Source organism: Monodelphis domestica, chromosome 7 (genome assembly GCF_027887165.1).
Source record: "Monodelphis domestica isolate mMonDom1 chromosome 7, mMonDom1.pri, whole genome shotgun sequence".
NCBI classification, from domain to species: Eukaryota; Metazoa; Chordata; class Mammalia; order Didelphimorphia; family Didelphidae; genus Monodelphis; species Monodelphis domestica.
The window spans coordinates 95853528-95875433 of NC_077233.1; the positions used below are offsets into that span (position 1 = coordinate 95853528).

At 45.7% G+C, this 21906-nt stretch overlaps 1 protein-coding gene across 1 annotated transcript in view; it reads left to right on the top strand.

Annotated features, from left to right (window-relative positions):
- Positions 1-16964: 16964 nt before the first annotated feature.
- Positions 16965-21906, top strand: part of WNT9A (Wnt family member 9A) — a 91847-nt gene continuing 86905 nt past the window's right edge. Inside the window, exon 1 of the mRNA XM_007499757.2 lies at positions 16965-17166. Coding sequence (XP_007499819.1) covers positions 17069-17166 — 98 coding nt within the window. The 5' untranslated portion in view covers positions 16965-17068. The remainder of the gene's footprint in view (positions 17167-21906) is intronic.

The following is a 21906-nucleotide window of genomic DNA, read 5'->3' on the forward strand; positions in this document are numbered from 1 at the left end:
GAAGCTTATACTCACGCTTTCCAAGGGGAAGTGGAGTTTGTTGGGAGTTATTGGGGTAGGCTTAGTCTGTCATAAACACCATGCAGGTGCTGGCTGGATGGTTGACTCCCTCAGTCTGGGCTCCTGCCTTAGTAGGCAGACCTCCCAGAGCTCTCCTCAGCTTATGGCTCCACCCCTTTCCTTGGGGAGATGCAAACCACCTCCTGGAATTCACAGGATTTCACAGAATCCTCATTTCCCCCTTTCTTCACATCTTTTCACTTATTTAAATCTGGAAGGGACTTTGGAGATAATAACTAGTGTTGCATATGTTAAAGACCCTTACAATAGCTCTTTGAGGTAATTGCTATTATTATCTCCAGTTTACAGATGAGGAAACTGAGGCTGAGAGAGTTGAAGTGATTTGCCCAGGGTTACACAGTTAAGCAAAAGTGTCTGAGGCTGAAGTTGAACTCAGACCTTCCTGACTCCAGGTCCAGCATTAGAGCTCATCTGTTTCAAGTGCCTCATTTTCCAGATGAAGAAACTGAGGAAGGGGATGTGACTGAAATAACTGAATAACAAGAAGAATGGAAAAAGTGTGAAGAGATGGCACAGCACATAAGTGGCAGAAGCAAAACTAGAACCAAGGCTCCCTGACACCACTCTCCTCTATTCAGTTCTCTTTTCCATGCTACCACATCTCTCCTTCTACCAGGTGGTCTTAACCTGGGATCAATGAACTTGTTTTAAATATATATTTATTTTGGCCAACGTTTTTCACATACTTGCTTTCCTTTCTAAGCCTATATATTGCATTTCATGCATTTAAAATATCATTCTCAGGCCTAGAGAGGGGAGATCATGGGTTCAAATCTGACTGCAGACATTTCCTGACTGCGTGATTGATTCTAAGATGGAAGGAAAGGGTTTAAAAAAAAATAAAAATAAATAAGCCCCGAGATCCTAGGTTCAAATTTGATCTCAGGCACTTCCTAGCTGTGTGACCCTAGACAAGTCACGTAACCCCCATCCTTAGCACTCTTCTGCCATGGAATTCCCAATACACAATATTGATTCCAAGACAGAAGGTAAGGGTTTAAAGAAAGAAAAACAAACAAACAAACAGTGATTCTGAGAAGGGGTTCTTAGTCTTCACCCACCGGCCCAAGGGATCCACAACACGAAGAAAAGTTAAGCCTTCCTGCTCTAGTCAAATCCTACCATTGAGAAGCTGCCTAAGGATGATTTCTTCCATGAAGCCTTTCGTGATTGGCTGAGATTGGCCCCACCCTCCTTCTTTTCCATTCTCAACTCCCCAATCCCTCCGCTGGCCTGGAGTTCGTAGAACGTTGGAGATTCCCGGAATAATGATCGTCTCCTTCCCCAATCCGTCTATGGGGGAGAGAGACGCAGGGAAAGAACGTGATTTGTCCAAGGTCACCCAAGGAGTAGACAGAGAGCTTGGGCTGGAACCCAGGTTTCCTGACTCCCCGTTCAGGACTCTTTCCACGATCCTATCTGGAAAGGAAAATTAGTCCCCCCTCCTCCGAGGCCCCCCCCCCCCAACCTGGAGGCCAAAAATTCTGTCTCACCCTTTCCAGCCCCCGGGGGTGGGGGTGGGGGCGGGGCGGGGAGGGTGGTGCCTACAGAAGCCGTATTGTACGGACAGCCTCGTCCTGTCTCCTCCTGCTCATCTCTGGAGCAAACACAGCATCCCGCCTCCTCCAGCCTCGAACAGGGATTAATTTGAAGGCAGATGTTAAAATGTCTCACTCTCCCAGGGGAGGGAAGTTTTTTACGCCTGCACCATGTTCCAGAGACACATTTACAATCTCACACATCATTTTTCTTGGACGGGAATCGCCCTGCGTTTTAAAAATGTCATCGCGGCCCGGCTCCCTGATCCCTTCCCTGCTCGGGTTCCAGCCCTGGCACTTGCTGCCTCTTGGGGGGCCCCACGGGGCGTGGGTTTGGGGGTGGGGGGAAAGGCAGCGCCAGAGGCACACTTCAGGAGGGTGACTCCCTCTCCCTCTGTCCCCCTGCAGCTTGGGTGGGCTGGGCAGCACCGCTTGTCCTGCCCAATTGGTGGCTCCCAGAGGTGGGGGCTGAGGCCGTGGCTGGCTTGGATGGAGGTGTTATTGGGTCCTCTAAGGCTTACTTGGGCATAAGGAAGCAGGAAAACAACCCAAAGACTACTCCAGCCCCCTCACTCCTCCACTGACCCCCTCAGTGCAGTGCTGCCAAGTCTTAGGACTTTGGGTGTCCTCCTAGCTCAGTTCAGAGAGTGGGGTGGGAATGGGTCTGGAAGGGAGAGGGGAAAGAAGATGGAAAAGAGTGGGCAGCTAGGTGGCACAGTGGATAGAGTGCTGGGCAATATGAGCTCAAATCCAGCCACTGACACTAGTTGGGTGACCCTAGGCAAGTCACTTCACCCTGTTTGCCTCAGTTTCCTCATCTGTAAAATGAACTGGAGAAGGAACTGGCAAAGCATTCCTGTATCTCTGCCAGGAAAACCCCAAATGGGGTCACAGAGTCAGATGTGACTGCAAGGCCTGAATAACCACAAGAAAAGTGGAAAAAGTGTTGAGAGATGGCAGCATTAGCCAGAGGAATTAGCCCTGGACTGAGAATTTGGAGAAACTGGGTTTCAGTCCAGTTCTGCCACTAATGAACTCTTTGACTTTAGGCAAGTCATTTCCCCTCTCTAAGCCTCAGTTTTCCCATCTGTAAAATTAGGCATTTTGTATTTTTTAAATTATTATTTTATTGGAAAATGAGGGGATGCCCGTCAATTGGGGAATGGCTGAACAAATTGTGGTATATGTTGGTGATGGAATACTATTGTGCTAAAAGGAATAATAAAGTGGAGGAATTCCATGGAGACTGGAACAACCTCCAGGAAGTGATGCAGAGCGAAAGGAGCAGAACCAGGAGAACATTGTACACAGAGACTGATACACTGTGGTACAATCGAAGGTGATGGACTTCTCCATTAGGGTCAATGCAGTGTCCCTGAACAATCTGCAGGGATCTAAAAAATACTATCCACAAGCAGAGGATAAACTGTGGGAGTAAAAACACCGATGAAAAGCAACTGCTTGACTACAGGGGCTGAGAGGAAATGACTGAGGAGAGACTCTAAATGAACACTCTAATGCAAATGCCAACAACATGGAAATGGGTTCGAATCAAGGACACATGTGATAACCAGTGGAATCGTGTGTCGGCTATGGGAGAGGGAAAGGTGGTGGGAGGGGGGGAGGGGAGGAAAAGAAAATGATCTTTGTTTCCAGTGAATAATGTATGGAAATGACCAAATAAAATAATGTTTAAAATTAAAAAAAAAAGAAAAAAATTATTATTTTACAGTCCCTTCTTGCACTCATAGGCAACAGGATGGTCTGGATTCAAATACCACTAACTACTACTGATAGTTGCTGGTTGAGTGGCCATAGACTCACCACTTAATTTCCCTAAGCCTCAGTTTCTCCATCTATGAAATGAGGATAATAATACTCATCTTATCTTACAGGGCTGTTGGTGAAATCATGTGTGTAGAGTGCTCTGCAGACTGTGACACAGGGAACTGCATACCTGTTTGACTTCAACCACAGAAACAGAGGGCTAATGATGTTGCCCTCAGAGTGCCTCGTAGACCTCACTCAGTCTCTTTGTCCTGGCTGTTCTCTTTCCTCTTCTCCTGGTTAAATCCTCAGTTTTGTCCAGCTCAAGTTCCAACTCTTCTGGGAAGTCTCTCCCCTCCTACACCTATTAGTTTTAGTTTTTTTTTTTTGTTTTTTTTTTTATCACTACTGCCCTCTCTCATGTCATCTTCGATATCTCCTCCCTTGCTTTTTTCTCATTTTCTTTCTGGTAGCTACCTACTTTCAAGTCCTGCTCTCTAATTATTCAATTAATTTCTTCCCTTATTCATTCATTCACTCCTTCCCTCTTTCATTCAATCACTCATTCTTTAAATCACTCCTTCCCCCATTCATTCATTAATTCACTTATTCATTAATTTACTCCTTCCCTCATTCATTCAAATACTCATACTTCATTCACTTATTCAGTCACTAAGTCACCAAATTTGTAAGCACTTCCTGTAGAGAATACTGGGTATAACATATAATTTGGATTAGTTCCAAATTCCTGTCCTCAGGGAATTCACAATCTAGCAAATTAGGGGGTGGGGGAAGGCAGGGAAAATTACTTATATATGAACAGGCAATGATGTAAAATGATATAGGTGAGCAGAGCAGGGATTCCTGGTGTTGCTGCACACCTCAGAGCAGTAACTAGCAATTTGGGTATCCAGGGCAAGCTTCCCAAAGTACATCAAGGGCAAATAGAATGAAAGATACTTCTGATAATTCATTTGAAAGGGCTGGGAAGAGGCTTGTATACAAAGCATTTCATGGGAAAGATTTTAAGCCACTGTTGTGTGTGTGTGTGTGTGTGTGACAAAAAGACAACAGAGATCCTATGATGCTAAGAAGTCATTGTTCTAGAGTCTTCCAGGTAGGAAGGAGCCAGGGAGCAGCTCCCTTTGGACTCAGTGCTGCTCTGGATTGGGGTGGATGCCATCTGATATTATCCTACATTAATTAATTATTCTTACTAATCAGATGCTAACTGATCATTTCTATTGTCAGCTCTTTTTCAATTTCAGAGGCCTGAGGCAATATTCTGATTGCCCCAACCTAGTTGTGGTTCTATGTCAGATTGCCCATAACTTTCATTTGGCACATGATGCCTTGTAATGGCTTATGCTATTTTTTTAGAACTTAAAATGTTTTTTTTTAATCATTTTCTCTTTCTCAAATCACCATAATATCCCATGTATCTCTCTTTAATCTTTCCCCTCCCAGAGAGCCATCCTACATATCAAATAATATTTTTAAGAGAGGAAACATTTTTTAAAAGTCAGCACAATTGATTGATACATTGAAAAGTCTGAAAATATGTGCAATGTGTAGCACTTGTGGACCTCCCACCTCCATGATGGAATAGGTTGGGGTATCTTTTCATATCTCTTCATTCAACTCAATGGCTTATGTTATGCCACTATTTATGTGGGAGACATCTCTGAGGCAAGGTGAAAATTCCTGGTCTTAGAACGAAAAGACCAGAGCTGGCATTCTGGCATGGCCACATCGTGAATATAAGCAAATGATTTCTTCCCTCTGGACCACAGTTTCTTTATCTGTCAAGTGGAAGTGCTGTTTATCTTTTGTTTAGAAGAGGACAGTGACATCTCTGGTGATGTTTTGACTTGTGTATGAACTGGATTTAAGTGAGGCAGAGTTTTGCACAGTCATCAGCCTCATTCTTTTTTCTAATCATCGAAGTCCAGTGACAAGATAAAAGTCAGGGTGATTGGTGATGGCCCAAGAGGCAGTGGACAATCTTGGCATCTTCTATGTGTAATCAAGCTCTAAGCGCTCTACAGCACTTGCTTGATCTGCCTTCATGGTGTTATTGGGAAAGGTTTTAGAGAAGGGTAACAGAAGGGATAAGACTAACAAAATATATAAAAGGGTTTATTTAATTAAACAAGGATAAGGGAATTGGAAGGGGATTAGGGGAGTTCCTAGTATCATCAACCCACCCAAGTATTAAATATAAATAAACCTTAACTTAACTAACTAAACTACAAGGGTTGGTTAGTAATGTCCACAGGGTCAGATTCTCACAAACTCCAGAGTTCTTGATTGGGTCAAACAGCAGGATTAAGATGTAGGATCTTCACAAGGTCCAAAAGGGGAGAAGGTCCTCACCATTCACAATTGTACACCAAGGTGAAGGAGAACACTCACTCAGGCTGATTGCCATAGGCAGGGTCCAGCTGCACTCGGACTCCAGGGGTTCCCGACAGGTGGTGAATGATCAGTCAACAAAAATAACAAATGGAAGACAGCTTAATCATTACAGCCATGGGATTGCTTTGCATCTGATAGCTGCTCCACCATCCCCATACCTGGTTTTTATTTTTATACCCATTTTCTTGGCACTCAAATACATTACCTAACACACATGTTCAAATTATCCAAAGATAATTGGAAAAGTGATACATTAACTTTTAACAAATCACTTGATTAACATTCTATATTTTAATATTGTGATTACATACAGAATAAAGGTTGCACACAAGATAAGTGATTTTGTCACAGATGGCTTAATTTTCTCATTACCCTGTGAGAAGTTTTGAGCTTACAAGCAATCAAGGAAGATTATTTATTGATTTTAATAAAATGGAACAATTAATCAACAGTTCTTAAAAGACAATTCAACTATCATATCATTGAGGTTGAAGGGTACTGGGAACACAATTCAAATTTAGACTGATCATTTCTCAGGGTTTTTACTAGGGAGTTTCCCACTGGCAAGTTACTGGTTTGTGAAGTTGAGTCACCGAGGCATATTGAAGCTTGATGTATTTGCACTTACTGTATGGGCCTCTATGATTGATTTGTGTGCTGGCTTCATGAGAATAGGTTTCTGTGAGTGGGAAATTTTGGGCTTGGCTTGTAGCTACAGTTTTGCTGGGAATTATGTACCTAAGTAAAAGTTAACCCATGATAGTCTTTTTGGATTGGGTTTGAGGGTCTGATCTTTTGGTGATGTTTTGGGGAATTAGGGTACAGGTGTTTTGCTCTTGCATTATTCCTTTTGAGACTAGGGGGAATAATAATCATGTCAATTACATAGGTAAGGGGCATTGATGAAAGAGGTCATGTAAAAGGGGGACTGGGTGGGCAATCACATCTTGCTAAGGATCACTCTGTGGTCTCCTAAGCTACCACGTGTGACTCTGTCAAGGCATTGTGGCCTGATGGCTCCCAGCACCTTATTTGATACTCAGGGAGACCTTCCTGTCTGCCACACAGCTTGAGACTTTCCAAGTGACTTAGAATCCTGACCTAGTCAAGCTCTGTGGAATCTTGATTTGCACCAGGCTGCCAGCCTGCATCGCTGTGCCCTGCTAGAAATCTTTTGCACAAACCCAAAAGGATTTCTAGCAATGGAACAAGTTAAAAAAATTATTCTCATTTACCCATTCCACCAGGGGAAATCCTACATGCTTGGGGTAGCTCCCCCTAACTCACTGGCAGGTTTGAGGCCTTTTGGTTACCTTCAACCTGGTTTAGCCAGGCTGCAGAGATGGTTTTACCAGGGTGGCCCCTGGGTATGCTACAGTGTCTTAGAGCCACAGGTAAGAGATGGGTGACCAGTGGTCACCAAAGGTGGATAAGCAGCCCTGAAAAGGGTTTGGTAAGCTCTTATGCCAGAGGTACGAGTCTCCCTAAATATCCCATACACCTCCCAAGTGGACTTGATGATATTTGTGCCACTGACCTTGTTGGCTTGTAAGGAAGGGCTCCAAAATTGTGATGGGTGCATATTAGTAGTCATCTATCGATATTACTTGGGCATTAACTTCCTCACTAGGCCAGAATGCCTGCTTCTTTGTATATCTCCAGCACCTGACTGTGGCACAAATTGGTCTCTGGCCTATGATGTGATGAGTGAGCCTCAGGTCTGTGCTTATTCTCTCTATTTCATCCCTATAACAACAAAAATCTATCTATTACTTTATATTTTATTTTAAATAAAAAACCTTCACCTTCCATCTTACAATTAATACTACATATTGGTTCTAAGGCAGAAGGGGGGCAAGCAATAGAGGTTAAATGACTCACAGCTAGGAAGTGTCTGAGGTCAAATTTGAACCCAGGACCTCTCATCTTTAGGTCTGGCTCTCAATCCATCGAGCCACCTAGCTGCCCTCCATATATTATTTCTGAACTGCATTTGACTATTTTAAAGGGGATCTTCCCTCCATTTTTTTCATGTGTTCCTCACATCAATCACATGAGAATGAGGGCAGAAATTATTGGTCCTTTTTGCAGATGAGGAAACTGAGTGCCCAGACTCATAGAATTAGTGACTCTACTGAGTCAGGCTAAGACCCAAATTCTCTTGACTTGTGTAAGTATAATGGCAAGATTCCTGGATCGAAAGTCAGAAGACCTTAGTTCTAGGGTCTGGTTAGATGCTTTGTGGCCTTGGATTGGAGAGGGGAAGGCAGGGAGGTCAGGGAGAAGGGGATGACAAGAATACAGGGGAGGCGTGAAGAGGGCTTGACTAGAGCTGTGGCAGATAAGTAGAGGCAGATGCAGGGAATCTTGCAGAGTCAGAATCAACAGGACTTGACAACAAATTGGATATGAAGACTGGAGTTTGCCAGCTGCTCCCAAGTCCAAGGGAATTCTTCTCCAGCCTTTCCTTTTCATGCTGGCTCAGTTGACCTCACTGCACTACGATACTTAGATGTTTTCCACTTTCCACTCTCTTCTCTCACACCTTCAACCTGGTGGAGCCAGGATGAGATGCTTTCCAGGATCGATTAATCAATAAATACAACTATTGGTGCAAGGCTCTGGGGATGCAAGTAGAAAAAATAAAATAATCCTTATTGGCAAGGAGCTGACAATCTAATAGAGGGCACAACAAGTCTGTATAATAGCTAACATTTATAGAGCTCTTATACAAGCACTTGGATTCATCTTCCTGAGTTCCAATCTGATTCCAGGCATCTCCAGCTGTGTGACCCCCTTTTCATCCTGTTTGCCTCAGTTTCCTCAGCTGTAAAATGAGCCAGAGAAGGAAATGGCAAGCCACTGCAACATCTTTGCCAGGAAAATCCCAAATAGGGACTCAGCAAAGGGCAATAACTCTGTAATTGTGGCAGGTGCTGTGTTAAATTCTTTGCAGTGGATCTCATTTGATCCTTGCAACAACCTTCAGAAGTAGGTAATATTATAATCATTTTACATATGGGGAAATTGAGGCAGATTGAGGTTTTTTTTTTAAGGGTCTCCCAAACCTGAAAGTTGAATTTGACCATAGGTTTTTCTAACTCTAGGTGTGGCACTCTATACACCGCACGATCTATCTCTCCATCCATCATCTATTCATTCATCCATCCATCCATCCACCCACTCACCCATCCATCTAAACCCTCATCCATCTTTTTTCTATCTATCTCTATCTATCTATCTATCTATCTATCTATCTATCTATCTATCTATCTATCTATCTAAATATAGAATGAAAAAATACAAATATGTACAAAGTAGTTCAATAGAGGTTAGTTTGGGAACAAGGGTACCAACATTTGAGCTGGAAATCAGGAAAGACCATGCAGAAGAAGATGTTTAAAGTACATCTTAAAGAGAGGAACTCTAGGAGGAAGAGGGAAGAAGCAAGGACATTCCAGACATGGGAGGCAGGGTGGAGGGTGGGTGGGGGGAGGTAGTTAGAACAGGCTGTGAGATAGAAATGGAAAATGAAATATCTTAAGACAAGAACAGAAAAAAGGCCAGTTTGACTGGTTTGCAAGTCATAGACAGCGTTGGAGGCAGGGAGAACTTAAAGAATATTTAATTCAATTCATTCATTTAGAGATGCCCATTTATTGAAGCCCATAGAGGTTAAGTGATTTATCCAAGGTCATCTAAGTAGTAAAGGGAAGAGTTGAGATTCAAACTTGGGTCCTGTGATTCTGATTTCATGGTGCCATGCTTGTCTGGGGTCAACTATTGATAAAGAGAAAGGACTTATAGATACCCACAAAAGAAAATTCCAACTTCTATGACCCGATGAAGGGAAATGAGCAGAACCAGGAGAATGATGTATACAGTAATGGAAATATCGTACAATGATCAGATGTGGAGTAAACTATTATCAGCAAAACAAGGTTCCAAGATAACTCCAAGAGACTCATGATTTTTTAAAAAGGCTATCCACAGCCAAAGAAGAACTGTTAGACTCTGAAGGCAGATTCTTTACTTTATTTCATTCAGGAGTTTTAAAAATTGTATATGTGGTATTCATCTTTAATCAAAACATGTATTTCATGAAAGCACTGGTATAACCTATATCAGACTATTTATGCCTGGGGAGAGGGAAGGAAAGAATCAGAATTGTAAAATGTTAGAAAATAAGTGTAAAACTTGGAGAAATCTACAAGAAAAACCACTATCCACATCCAGAGGAAAAACTGTGGGAGTAGAAACACAGAAGAAAAACAACTGCTTGAATACATGGGTCGAGGGATGTAGAGTCTAAATGATCATCCCAGTGCAAATATCAACAACATGGAAATGGGTTTTGATCAAGGACACAAGTAAAACCCAATGAAATTGCGCATTGGCTGTGGGAAGAGTGGGGGGAGGGGAAGGAGGGGAATAATGTGATTATTGTAACCAAGGAATAATATTCTAAATTGACTAAATAAATTAATTTTAAAAAAGAAAATACTTTTCAAAAATTATTTCTACATAGAACTGAAAAAAGTTTGAATTTTTTTAAAAAAGAAAGAAAACTAGAGATTTATTTTGGAGGCCAGTGTGTAATAGTATATGTATTCTAGATCTGTTTTACTTTAAGTAAATTTTATATACAGATGTCTGGATTCATATAGAAGGCAATAGTGGGGCAGCTAGGTGCCTCAGTGGATAGAAAGTCAGGCCTGGAGATGGGAGGTCCTGGGTTCAAAATTTCACCTAGCAGTGTGACCGTGGGGCTAGTTACTTAACCTCCATTGCCCAACCATTACCCCTCCTCTGCCTTGGAATTAATACATAGTTTGATTCTAAGATGGAAGGTTAGGGTTTTTTAAAGAGCCCAGTAGTAATATTAATAAGTCTGATATCATTGGGCTTTAACGCTTACAAACCACTTGTGATTATTATTACTCTGAGCCCTCTTTTCCAAATGAGAAAACCAAAATTCAGCAAGGTAGTGACTTTGTCCAGCATCACTCTTCTTGCTTGGGGACCAACTCCAACCTAAGGATTCCCTTACTGGGTAAGATCTGCCTACAAGAGAAATTAATGAGTAATGATTCACTTGACAGAAGGATTCTTTGTGTTCGAGAGCCTTCAGAGTGGGATTCTTTCTAGGAGTGAACTCCCCATTGAATGGAGAGCAGAATTTGATTTACAGCACACAGTCCTCCTCTGTGGCTCAGAGGTGACCCTGGATTTTGGAAGACTCTGCCAGCAGAGCACAATTTGGAAAGACTTCAAGTATGGACCTGGAGGTGGATTGGGTGTCAACAGACACCCAAGGACCAGTCTAGCTAAGCGAAGAGAGGCTCACCCCCAGAAGGACAGGCTGCCAGGGAATGCATTTTTTTTGGCTCCAGCAACTCTTGAAGAACATCCATTATAGTCCTGAGGGGAGTGTGATCTGTGTTGGTGGAGGGCCCACCCACACAGATGAAATCATAGATCTGTCCAAGTAGAGAAGGACAGGCAACGTTTTCAGAAACACACAGATTTAGTGCAGCGAGGGACTGCTAAGGAAGAACACCGATCCAGGTCGGTACAGAGGAATAAGTCAAGATGCCTCCTCTCCTCCCACCCGCTGTATATAAACACCCAGGAGATGCAGGCTCTCTGGGAAGGAGAATCCTGGAGCTGACAAATAGAATGAAAGAAAGGAAGAAAAAGTTGGGCATTATTTACTCTAGTCATCCCCCCCTCCTCTGCTTAAGCTTCAGTTGCCTCATCTGAAAAAATGAGGGAAACAGAGCAGTTCTAAGGTTCTTTTCCACTCCAAATCCTTTGATCCTTCAAAAGACTCCCTAATGATTCCAGATTCTATATGCTGCCACCTTCAGAGCTTGTTTTGTTCAATCATTTCAGTCCTGTCGGACTCCTTGTGCCTCCATTTGGGGTTTTCTTGGCAAGCACACTGGAGTGGTTGGCCATTTTCTTCTCCAGCTCATTTTACAGATGAGGAAACTGAGGCAAACAGGGTGAAGTGACTTGCCCAGAGTCACAGCTAATAAATGTCTGAGGCTAGATTTGAAATTGGGTCTCCCATCCAGGCTTGGCACTATGTTTGTTGCATCCCACTTCAGAGCTCCTGGGACCCATATTGCATAGGCTTTAGAGTTCAAAGGGTCTATAGAAACAGAGTCCTACCACTCATTGTAAACATGAGTTAAAACTGAGATTTATGGTGCAGTGACGTGTTTAAGGTCACTTAGCTAGTAAGTTACCAAGCTGCCCATATGTCCTATTACCCTATCGCTTGCCTTGTCTGCATGTGGTCGTCTTCATTAGAGTGTAAGCATCTTCAAGCCAGGGATTGTCTTTTACCTCGTTTAGTACCCTCAGCACTTACTTAGAGCTAGCACACAGTAGACATTTAATAAATGCTGATTGATGTTTCTGAATCTATTCCTCCTGACACACCTGTGAGCCATCCCTTAAAACAAAGCTTTTACAAATTTAATTTTTAAAAAGTAATTCATCAGGGTAGTTGGGTGGCACAGCAGTTTGAGAGCCAGACCTGGAGATGGGAAATCTGGGGTTCAAATCTTGCCCCAGACATTTCCCAGCTGTGTGACCCTGGGCAAGTCACTTAACCCCCATTGCCTAGCCCTTACTACTCTTCTGCCTGGGAACTAATACTTATATCAATTCTAAGGCAGAAGGTGAAGGTTTAAAAAAAATGTCGTTCATCCTGTTTTCCTATGCTAACAATATCTCCCAATGCTCTTCTAGGCTTCCAAGGATAGGAGGGAGGCAACAGGAGAGAAAATAAAAGCACAAACTGAGACTGGAGAGGGAAGAGGCTTTCAGAGAGTTAATTACAGTGTTAATAAGTGTCCACATTAAGATTCTGCCACCATTCCTCCCCCCCCCCCCCCTCATACTGTGCTTAGACTTTTCACAAAATCAGTCTTCATAAAACACAAAAGGCAGCTAGGCGGTAAAGTGATAGATTGTAGGGCTCAGAAAGACATCTTTTATTGAGTTCCAGGCTAGCCTCAGACACTTACTAGCCATATGATCCTGGACAAGTCACTTTAATCTGTTTGCCTCAGTTTCCTCATCTGTAAAATAGTCTGGAGAAGGAAAGGGCAACTCATTGTACTGTCTTTGCCAAAAAGACGGTAATGGGGCCAAGAAGAGTTGGGCATGACTGAAAAATGACTGAACCAAAGTCCCACGGGGCAGAGACTAAGAATTCCATTTCTTTGGGCAAATTTGATTGAGCTGAGTTGGGGGTCAGTGGTTGAAGGGGGGAGAGCAGCAGAGATCCAGTGTATGACAATTCTTTTTAAAAATTACTTAAAATTTTATTTAATTGATTAATTAAGATAAGTTTTCCATGGTTACATGAGTGTATTGACCATTCTTTTTTGTTTTTTTAAACCCTTACCTTCCATCTTAGGATCAATACTGTATATTGGTTCCAAAGCAGAAGAGTGGTAAGGGCTAGGAAATGGGGGTTAAGTGACTTGTCCAGGGTCACACAGCTAGGAAGTGTCTGAGGGCAGATTTGAACCTAGGACCTCCCATCTCTAGGCTTGACTCTCAATCCATTGAACTACCCAGCTGCCCCCAGTATTGACCATTCTTAAGTGTGGCTGAGCAGAACTGGAGACAGAAGTAACACAATCACAACTTCAGAACTGGAAGGGGCCTCAGAGGTCATCTAATCAAGTCTCCTCATTTTGAAGATGAAGAAAATGAACCTCAGGAAGATGAAATGACTTGCCTAATATCATACAGGATGTAAGTGGCAAAGGGAGGATTTGAACTCAGTTCCTCTGACAAGATTGATTTATTTTTCCACTGAACCATTATAGAGAAGGGTTTTTAAGGTTGAAGTAGAAATGAAGACTGGACTGGGGGCAAGGTAGGGTTGAGTTAACTCTGAGGGAGAAGGCAATGGCAAGTATGACCAGAGGTGAGTTGTTTTCCCAGCTGAATTAAAAAAAAATGTTGCTGTTGATTCATATCAGACTCTTCATGACCCCATTTGAGGTTTTCTTGGCAATGATACTGGAATGGTTTGCCATTTCCTTCTCCAGTTCATTTTACAGATGAAACTGAGGCAAACATTGTGAAGTGACATAACTAGTAAATATTGGAAGCTAGATTTGACTCAGAAAGATGAGCCTTCCTGACTCCAGGTCTAACACTCTCTCCATTGCTCCACCTAGCTAACCCTAAAGAAAAGAAAATGAGGACCATATTGGGGAAGCCCGAGTTCAAATTCTCCCTCAGCCATTTACTAGCTTCATGACATTGGGAAGATCATTTTGTGATTTTCTCTGTGCTTCAATTTGCTCCTCTGTCAAATGAGGGGATTAGACTCCACAGCTTACCCAGTTTCCGGTCCTCAATGCCATGCTTGGTTTGAGAGGTGAAGGAGAGGGAAGAGTTAATGACAGTTCTAAGACTTCCAGCAAGAAACATGATTCTGTATTTTGGGGCATGATCATCCCTCTGTCACTTTACTAGGCACTGGCTAAGTCTTCCAGGGCTCAATAGGGTAGGCTGGGCTGAGCTGCCATAAGACTGGAGAATGACAGGTGCAGAAAAGAGAGGGGTTTTAGAAGGTTTCCCCTCTGCCTTGACTCTTCTGAGATGGTGACTCATTGGGGGAACCTCCATACCTCCCTCCCTCCCTCCCCCATTGGTTTCCTCATAAATATTCTTTACACTACACATTGGCCATCCACCCTACCTCTCACCCCCAATCCATTGAAGAGTATTTTTCAAGGAGATCAGAATGCAGTTATGGTACTAGCTATGGCAAGTATTCTGGGTTCCTTGATTGTTAACAACCAGGATTCTGGTCCCCTGAGGGACCCAGAGGAAAGGAAAAAGAAAGGATTTCTGGCATAGTGTCCTCAGATAGTTCCTTTGTCTTTGGAGGGAAACATTGGCCTTGCCTTCACCCATCTGGAGAACACAACCCCTTGACCCTCAGGGAACTCCTGTTCTTTGGAGGAGATACAATCCCCAGGAACCTAGATCTCGGCATTCCTAGGCCAGACCTTTTTTTCACTCCTCTAGGCTGGATTCTGGGATGTTGCTTAAAGGGAAGGAAGTTTTGTGTAGGGAGCCCTCAGAAGCAAGAGGGCATCATGAAAACATTAGGTAATTGTACAAGGTATTCACAGAATTATAAGTCAACATTTTTGCACCTAGGCCAACCAACATGAAACTCACTTGGGCATGTAGCTAGTTTTTTTTTTTTCCATTTTAACAGAGTATTTTTTGTTGTTGTTAACAGAGTACTAAGCTTATTTGTTTCCACATTGGTGAAGGAAGACTGCAAGTGTTATCAGCACCCTCTAAATTTCAGTGAGCAAGGAGAAATAGCCCATTGCCATCTCCAGGGTACATCCCTAATTATCAGAGGGAGGTTAGGAACAGGAGACCTAGAAAGGAGTGTGCCTACATGGGGTGTGGAAGAAGTTGGCAAAGGGTATGATTTGTGAAAGGGAAGCTAGGTGGCATAGTGGACAAGCCTTAAGACACTTATTAGCTGTGTGACCCTGGGCAAATAATTTAATCTTATTTGCCTCAGTTTCTTCATCTGTAAAATGAGCTGGAGAAGGAAATGGAAAACCTCTCCAGTATCTGCCAAGAAGACCCCAAATGGAGTGAAGAAGAGTTGAACAAAATTGAAATGATTGGACAACAAAAGTTTGCAAAGAGCTTTTCTCACAACTCTATAAAGTAGGTGATAACCTATTCCTATCTCTGATATCAGTTCATATCTCCATTTTATAAGAGAAAACAGAATCAGAGAAAGGAAGTGACATGCTCAAAGGACAGGGTGAAGTTTTCTAGATCCCCTGTTCCTTTTAAGATACTACACTCAACATTTTCTTCTGCCCCGTCCTTTCACCTCTTTTTCTCAATCTGTACCTCGAGAGAGTTCAAGTAGATAATGACTAAGGTCCTTTCCAGCCTTAATATATTTTGATTATTATTAGCCTGGAGGGGGATCCCGTCCCCCAACACCTGTTAGTCTTTACATCCCTTGCAAGAGACAACTGGAGGAGGGTGAGGCCGGAAAGCAGTCACCAACTTAGAGAATGTCAGAGCTGGAAGGACCTTTGGAGAGAACTATTATTGATCAAGGATTCTTCAGTGCCTTCTTGTTGCAAAAGAGGAAACAGGTTCGGGGGGAAAGGAGGGGGAGGAATGTGTACCCCGAAGTTTTGCAGCGTCCCTTGAGTGCAGGCCCCTTGACCCCAACTGTCTTTCAGTTCCTGAAAGTTGCTGCTTTTTTCTGTCCGTGTCTGCGGTCCAGAAACAGGTCACCACAGACAGGCACTCCTTCGCGGGATAGCGAAGTAGCTTCCTTCAATACCACTCGCTTGGCTCTGCTGGGGGTCCCCTTCTTACTCCGCCCCTTTTCCCCCCGGAGCCCATTCCTGGTCCTGGAGGGAGGTGGGAGCCTGGGTTTCTCCCTTCTCCCCCAGCCCAGCTGGGCTCTCCCCAGGCAGTGCCCTTGCCTTAGTGACGCCCGCCTGGGGTTCTGATTTCACACTCTCAACCCCTCCCCCTCGGGGTTCTCCCGAGTCTGTGGTAGGCGGAGTTCTGAAGCCGTTCCCGGCCAATCCGACACGATTATAGGACTCAGGGCCGGCGAAGGGCGGGGCCTGAAGCCTGGGCCACACCCCTTCAGGGCCACATTCCATTCCTCCCTCCCACCGCTTCAATGAGGAGGGGCAGGCGGGCCAGCTCCGGCTCAGGCTACGCCCTCGCCCAGCTGGTCGGGAGTCCGAAGTTGGGGTACAGCCCCTGGGCTTGGCCGAGTTGGGAACCCGCCTCTATGCTGCCTTCGGCGGCTCCTCCAGTCTTACACTCTTTCTCTTCTCTCCCTTTCCGTTCCCTCGATAGCTTGGGAAGGGCAGTAGGAGCCTTCTCCTTGAGCCGCAGACCCCTTGAGTGTCTTCCATGAGGGCGGGGTGGAAGGGCGACTGGGGGTGGGGGAAGGGGGAAGCAGGCGGAGCCTTGCGCGCCTGGCCGCACCTCCTCCCAGCTGGTCTGGAGTCCCCCCCGCTGGGCGCAGCCCCTGGGCCGGGCGAGGCGGGGCCCCGCCTCTCCTCCGTCCACAGCCCCTCCCGGCTGGCTCGCTCCCTCGCTCCCCCGGCGCTCGCGGGCGCTATAAGAAGGCGGCCCCGAGCCGGGCGAGCTCTTACCGAGACCTGCGGGGGGAGCGAGATGGTCAGCCCCCGAGCCGCAGCCGCAAGATGCTGGCTGGACAAGTCCTGGTGGGCTGGCTCTCTTCCTCCTCCTTCGCGCTGATGGTGCTTTTCGGCTCCCTCCGCCCCTCGGCCGCCTACTTCGGGTAGGTGCCGTTCGGGGCTCCGGCCCCTTCTCCAAACCAGCCCCCAGCTCCCCGCCCCCAGCGCGCCTGCCTGCCTGCCCGCCTGCGAGCTAGCTAGCGAGCGAGCGAGCCAGCAGGGGAGCGATCGCCTGCCCGAGAGAGCCTCGGGGCCAGGCTTCAAACCCTTTCCCTCTCCCTCTGCCTTCCTCCCCCCCTCGCCTTCTCCTTTGCCGGCTCCGTCTGACTCCCCTTCGCGGTTGGGACTTGTCATCGGCTTCTTTTTGTGCCCCCTCTCCACTCTCAGCCCCCCTTGCCCGTGGTCCCCGGTTTGAGGCACGGAATCATGCCCGTGGAGGCTCGCTCGCCTGTCTTCTCTTGCCCCGGAACGCTATGGGACTGGTTGGTCTTTAGTGCTCCGATTCCTCCCCGTGTCCTGGTGAAAAAGGGGTGCACCGACCGCAGACTCAGGGGGTCGGAAAGCTGAGCGTAGCCTGTCTGGGCGCTGGTCCTGCAACTTCCCTGGAGGCAGATCCGCGTCCGCCTCTCTTGCCCTAGTTGTAGAGAGAGCGTCCGGCTTCCTAGCGGAGGTGGGACGGCCAGCCCAGTCCAGGTGGGACAACCTCCTCCGCGTCCCCTACCCCCCCATCCAAATACCTCCAAACGTGGGAAAGACGAGTTGTTGAGATTAACTCTGCTAATGCTGAGAATTTGAGAAGTGCGAAGGAGTGGAATGGAATAGATTGTGCAGGGCTGGAAACCCTAAGTTTTCTTTATTATTTAGTTGGCGCATTCTTACTGGTGACTTGGAAACCTGTGTGCGTGCATGCGTGTGTGCGGGTCCGGCTGTCTTTCTCAACTAGATGCAAACTCTCACTCTCCGGGCTATAGGAGTAATTAATCATCGGCCGCAGGTTGCGTTGCCGGGAGCAGTTTGTTTGGTGAGCGCTTTTGTACGGTGCTTGTGCGTCCGGGTGTTTTTGACTCCTGCTTGTCCGAGGATGAATTTCATTACGTGTGTGTGTTTTCGTGAGGACTGCAACGTGTTTTCCCCAGGACGGTAACGGACAGACAGGGGAGAGGGGAGGTCACTACTTTCCTCAGCTTTTTGCGCGGTTCTGGGATGCCAGTCTGAGGTCCCGGCCGTTCTCCCCAGCCCTGCCTGGCCTCTCTGGGGTCCTTGCCAGAGCCCTCCGGGACCCTGATCCCGACCCGGCTTCTTGGGGGCATAGTGGCGCGGAAGGGCAGGGGGTAGGGGACCGGGGGCTGGGGAGAGAATCCGTTCCCTATTCTCTCTCCCCGAGCTAGCTGTCCCCTGTCGGACCCGAGCTCGTCCGCTTTCTAGCTCTCCCTCTTTCCCCTTTCTAGTAGGTGTGGTTTTTGTTCTGCGTTTGCTACAGACACTTGGTGGAGAAAGCTCGGGGGATGGACGGGAACTCTCTTCTGTTTGACTTTTTCCAAGCAGCCGCAGACTCCCCTCCCCCCTACCCCCAAGTTAATAAAAAAAAAAAAAGACGTACAAAATCCAGATGTTCTTTGTACTGTGCCCCAAAGGAAAAAAAATAACTCCAAGCTCGAAGAATTTGTTTTTTCTTGCCTCCCCCCTCCCTTAACCTCTAGGGAGGGTGTCTGTCAGATTTATCATTGATATTACACACTTCATAACTAAATCGTTCTGCCATTCCATCTCCAATAGATTTTGTTTTCCACCTAGATTAAAAAAACAACATCCTATATGAAGATCTTTGGCTTAATTCCTCCACTCGCACTTAACTCTGTAACCAGGGCAAGTGTTCCCCCCTCCCCAGCCTCAGTTTCCCAGTCTGTAAAGTATGGACAATATAATCTTTGCACATACCTAGCCCGCAGGGTTGGAAATTCGAGATAGTTATATGGTGATAATTGGAGTCCCCAGTCGCCGCTGCTCCACTCCGCCCCCCCAACCACGCCCTTGATGGGTCTCCAGAGTCCCGGACTCTGCTACCAAAAGCTCAAGCCTGTCTTCTCAGAGCCTCAGATACCAGCCCGGAAATTCCCAGACTGTTATCTGGGAAGGCCCATCAAGATTCTGAAGGGGAAACTAAGACTCGGAAAGGGAAAGGACTGGCCCAAGGCTATGCAGCAAATGAGTGGGAGAGCCAAGAATTTATCTTCCGGACGCTTTCCCAGACGCAGGAGAATCTTAGAATGCCAGTGTCGAACCAATCTAGGTCCTTCAGGAACCCCCCACCCCCACCCCCCTCAAGCCCCTCCAGGCTTTTCCAGATGAGGAAACTGAGGCCCTTCTAGATTAAGTGACTTGCCCAAGGTGACTGTAGCTAAATGTCTGGTTTTGGTTCCTGACTCCAAGGCGTATTGGCGTTGGAAAGGGAAGTGAATACTTGCAGGAAACTCAAACCCAGGTCTCCTAACTCGCAGTCCAAGGTTTGTTACCCTACACCCGGCTGCCTTACGCTTCAGGGCTGGGCAGGGCAGTTCTGCCAGCCCTGAGCTTCCTGTGGGGTGTTTACCGCTCTTTCCGCATCCCGGATCCCAGATGAATTCGTTTAAGGATTTCCACCAAAAAAAAAAAAAAAAAGGGCAGCGTCTGTTCTCGCGGCCCGATTTCCCCTTCAACTGCAGTTTGCGGCCAACGTGTGGTTTCAGAGTGTCTGTCTGTCTTCTCCTTTCCTCCTCTGGCCCCTTCTTTCCCTCCCCTCCCCTGTGTGCTTAGCTGGTCCTCAGCACCGAAGTTTTGGAACAGTCCCTCCAGGGACTGACTTCTCACCACCTGTTAGCTCTCCAGGTTGGGCGTGCTCGCCAGGTGAGGCTGGGGTGGGAGAGGAGTCGGGCAAAGGGTTAAAGACCGACGTGGAATCGGGACGCTGCCCGTTACTGCCAGTGGGACCCTGGGCAAGTCCTTTCTCATCTTAAGGCCTCTTTTTCTTGAATAAAATGAGGGAATCCGGCTAGAATCAAGTATGTTGTAAATTCCTTTCCAGTTCGAGTCTGCAGCGGGGAGGCCGCTAGTGCCCAGGCCGCCGCCAGAGGGCTCTGCTTCCCCGCTAATCCTGGGGCTGGGCCTTGGGAGGCCCCGCTGAGGAGGCCTGCAGGTGTATCCTGTTCTCAAAGAAAATAAAATATTTTCATGGGAAACTTTTTTTCCCCTTCTCTTTTGTGTTTTTCTTTCTCCCTCCTTTTTCTATTCCTTCCCCCTCTCCTTTTTCTCTTTGGGGCAAGCTCCATTCCTAATCCTCCCCCTCCCCCTTACCCCTTCCTCAATTCAATTTGATTGTGTGTCTATGTGGCCAGACCTAATTAAATAAGATTTTGGGGAAGTGCTTCTAGCCTTTGGGACTCGAAAGGAACCTCGGGGCATAGGATATCAAAGCCGGAGGGGATCCTGGAGGCCATCAGAGGTCCATGTGCCACTTTTTACAGATGGGGAAACTGAGGCTCTTCTAGGTACTAGCTAGCTCTCCTCTGAGAATCACTCCAACTCCAAACCTGTGGTCCAGCCCAGAGCTTCTGTAGCCCAATCCAGTGCACCTGGCCACTGTCTAGGAGGATGCTTCAGATGCAGAAGACCAACCTTATTTGACCATCTCTTTTATGACAGCCACAGTTCCTCTACGCAGATGAGCTGATCTGAGGGTTGGCTTTTTTAGAGAAGCAATAAATTTAGGACTCAAGCCCTGAGCTCTGGGTGTTTGAGTCCTAGCCACATCCTAGCCAGGTGATTTTAGAAAAGGCTCAGCTCTAAACCCTAGTTCCCTTACCTTTTAAATGAGCTGTTTAGGCTGGAACTTTCCCTTCCCTTGCCTTCCCATCAATTTTAAGACAGAAGGGCAAGGGCTAGGTAAAAAGAGTTAAATGACTTGCACAGGGTCATATAGCTAGGAAGGGTCTGAATATTTGAACCCAGGTCCTGATGCTTTATCTCCTGTGCCATGGACACCCTAGCTAGATCATTTCTAAGGTCCTTTCCTTCTCTAATTTTCTAGGAGTCCCATCATTCCATCTCCCCTTGTGTCCAGCCACATTATGCTGTTGGAGGTGGGGATGGGTAGTTGTCCTTTAGTAGCTCCCAGTTTCATTGGGGATCCCGAATGAGCTGGTGAAAGGGTTAGGGATGAAGTATGTGATCAAATGAGGGACCTCAAAAGACACCTGATCCAAACTTTTCATGGATTCTCCCCCTCTCCCCCCAATAAGCAAGAGCTCAGAGTCCTTAGAAAAGTAGACTTTGGAAGATGGTAGCATTTGGACTAGGAAGGATGGAAATAAAGAGAAGGAAATGTGAATTTCTTTTGTAGTAGAAACAGTATGAGCAGAAGTTCTATAGGGATAGTAGGGAGATGATAATAACTCATGTTTCTAGAATGCTCTTAAGAATTTTTTGAGTAGTATTTTATTTTTCACTACTCATGTATAATAACATCTTTTAACATTCATTTTATAGAACTTTGAGATCTGAGCTCTTCTTCCCCATCCCCAAGATGGCAAGCATTTTGTGCTTTTAAGTTTTTCTTCTTATTTATTTTTTTAAGCCTTTACCTTCCATCTTAGAATCAATTCTATGTATTGGTTCCAAGGCAGAAGAATGGTAAGGGCTAGGCAATGGGGGTTAAGTGACTTGCCCAGGGTCACACAGCTGGGAAGTGTCTGAGGTCAGATTTTAATCTAGGACCTCCTGTCTCTAGGCCTGGCTCTGCTTTTAAGTTTTTATTTATTTTTATTTTAATTTTTTAGTTTTAACTTTTTTATTTAATTAATTTAGAATAT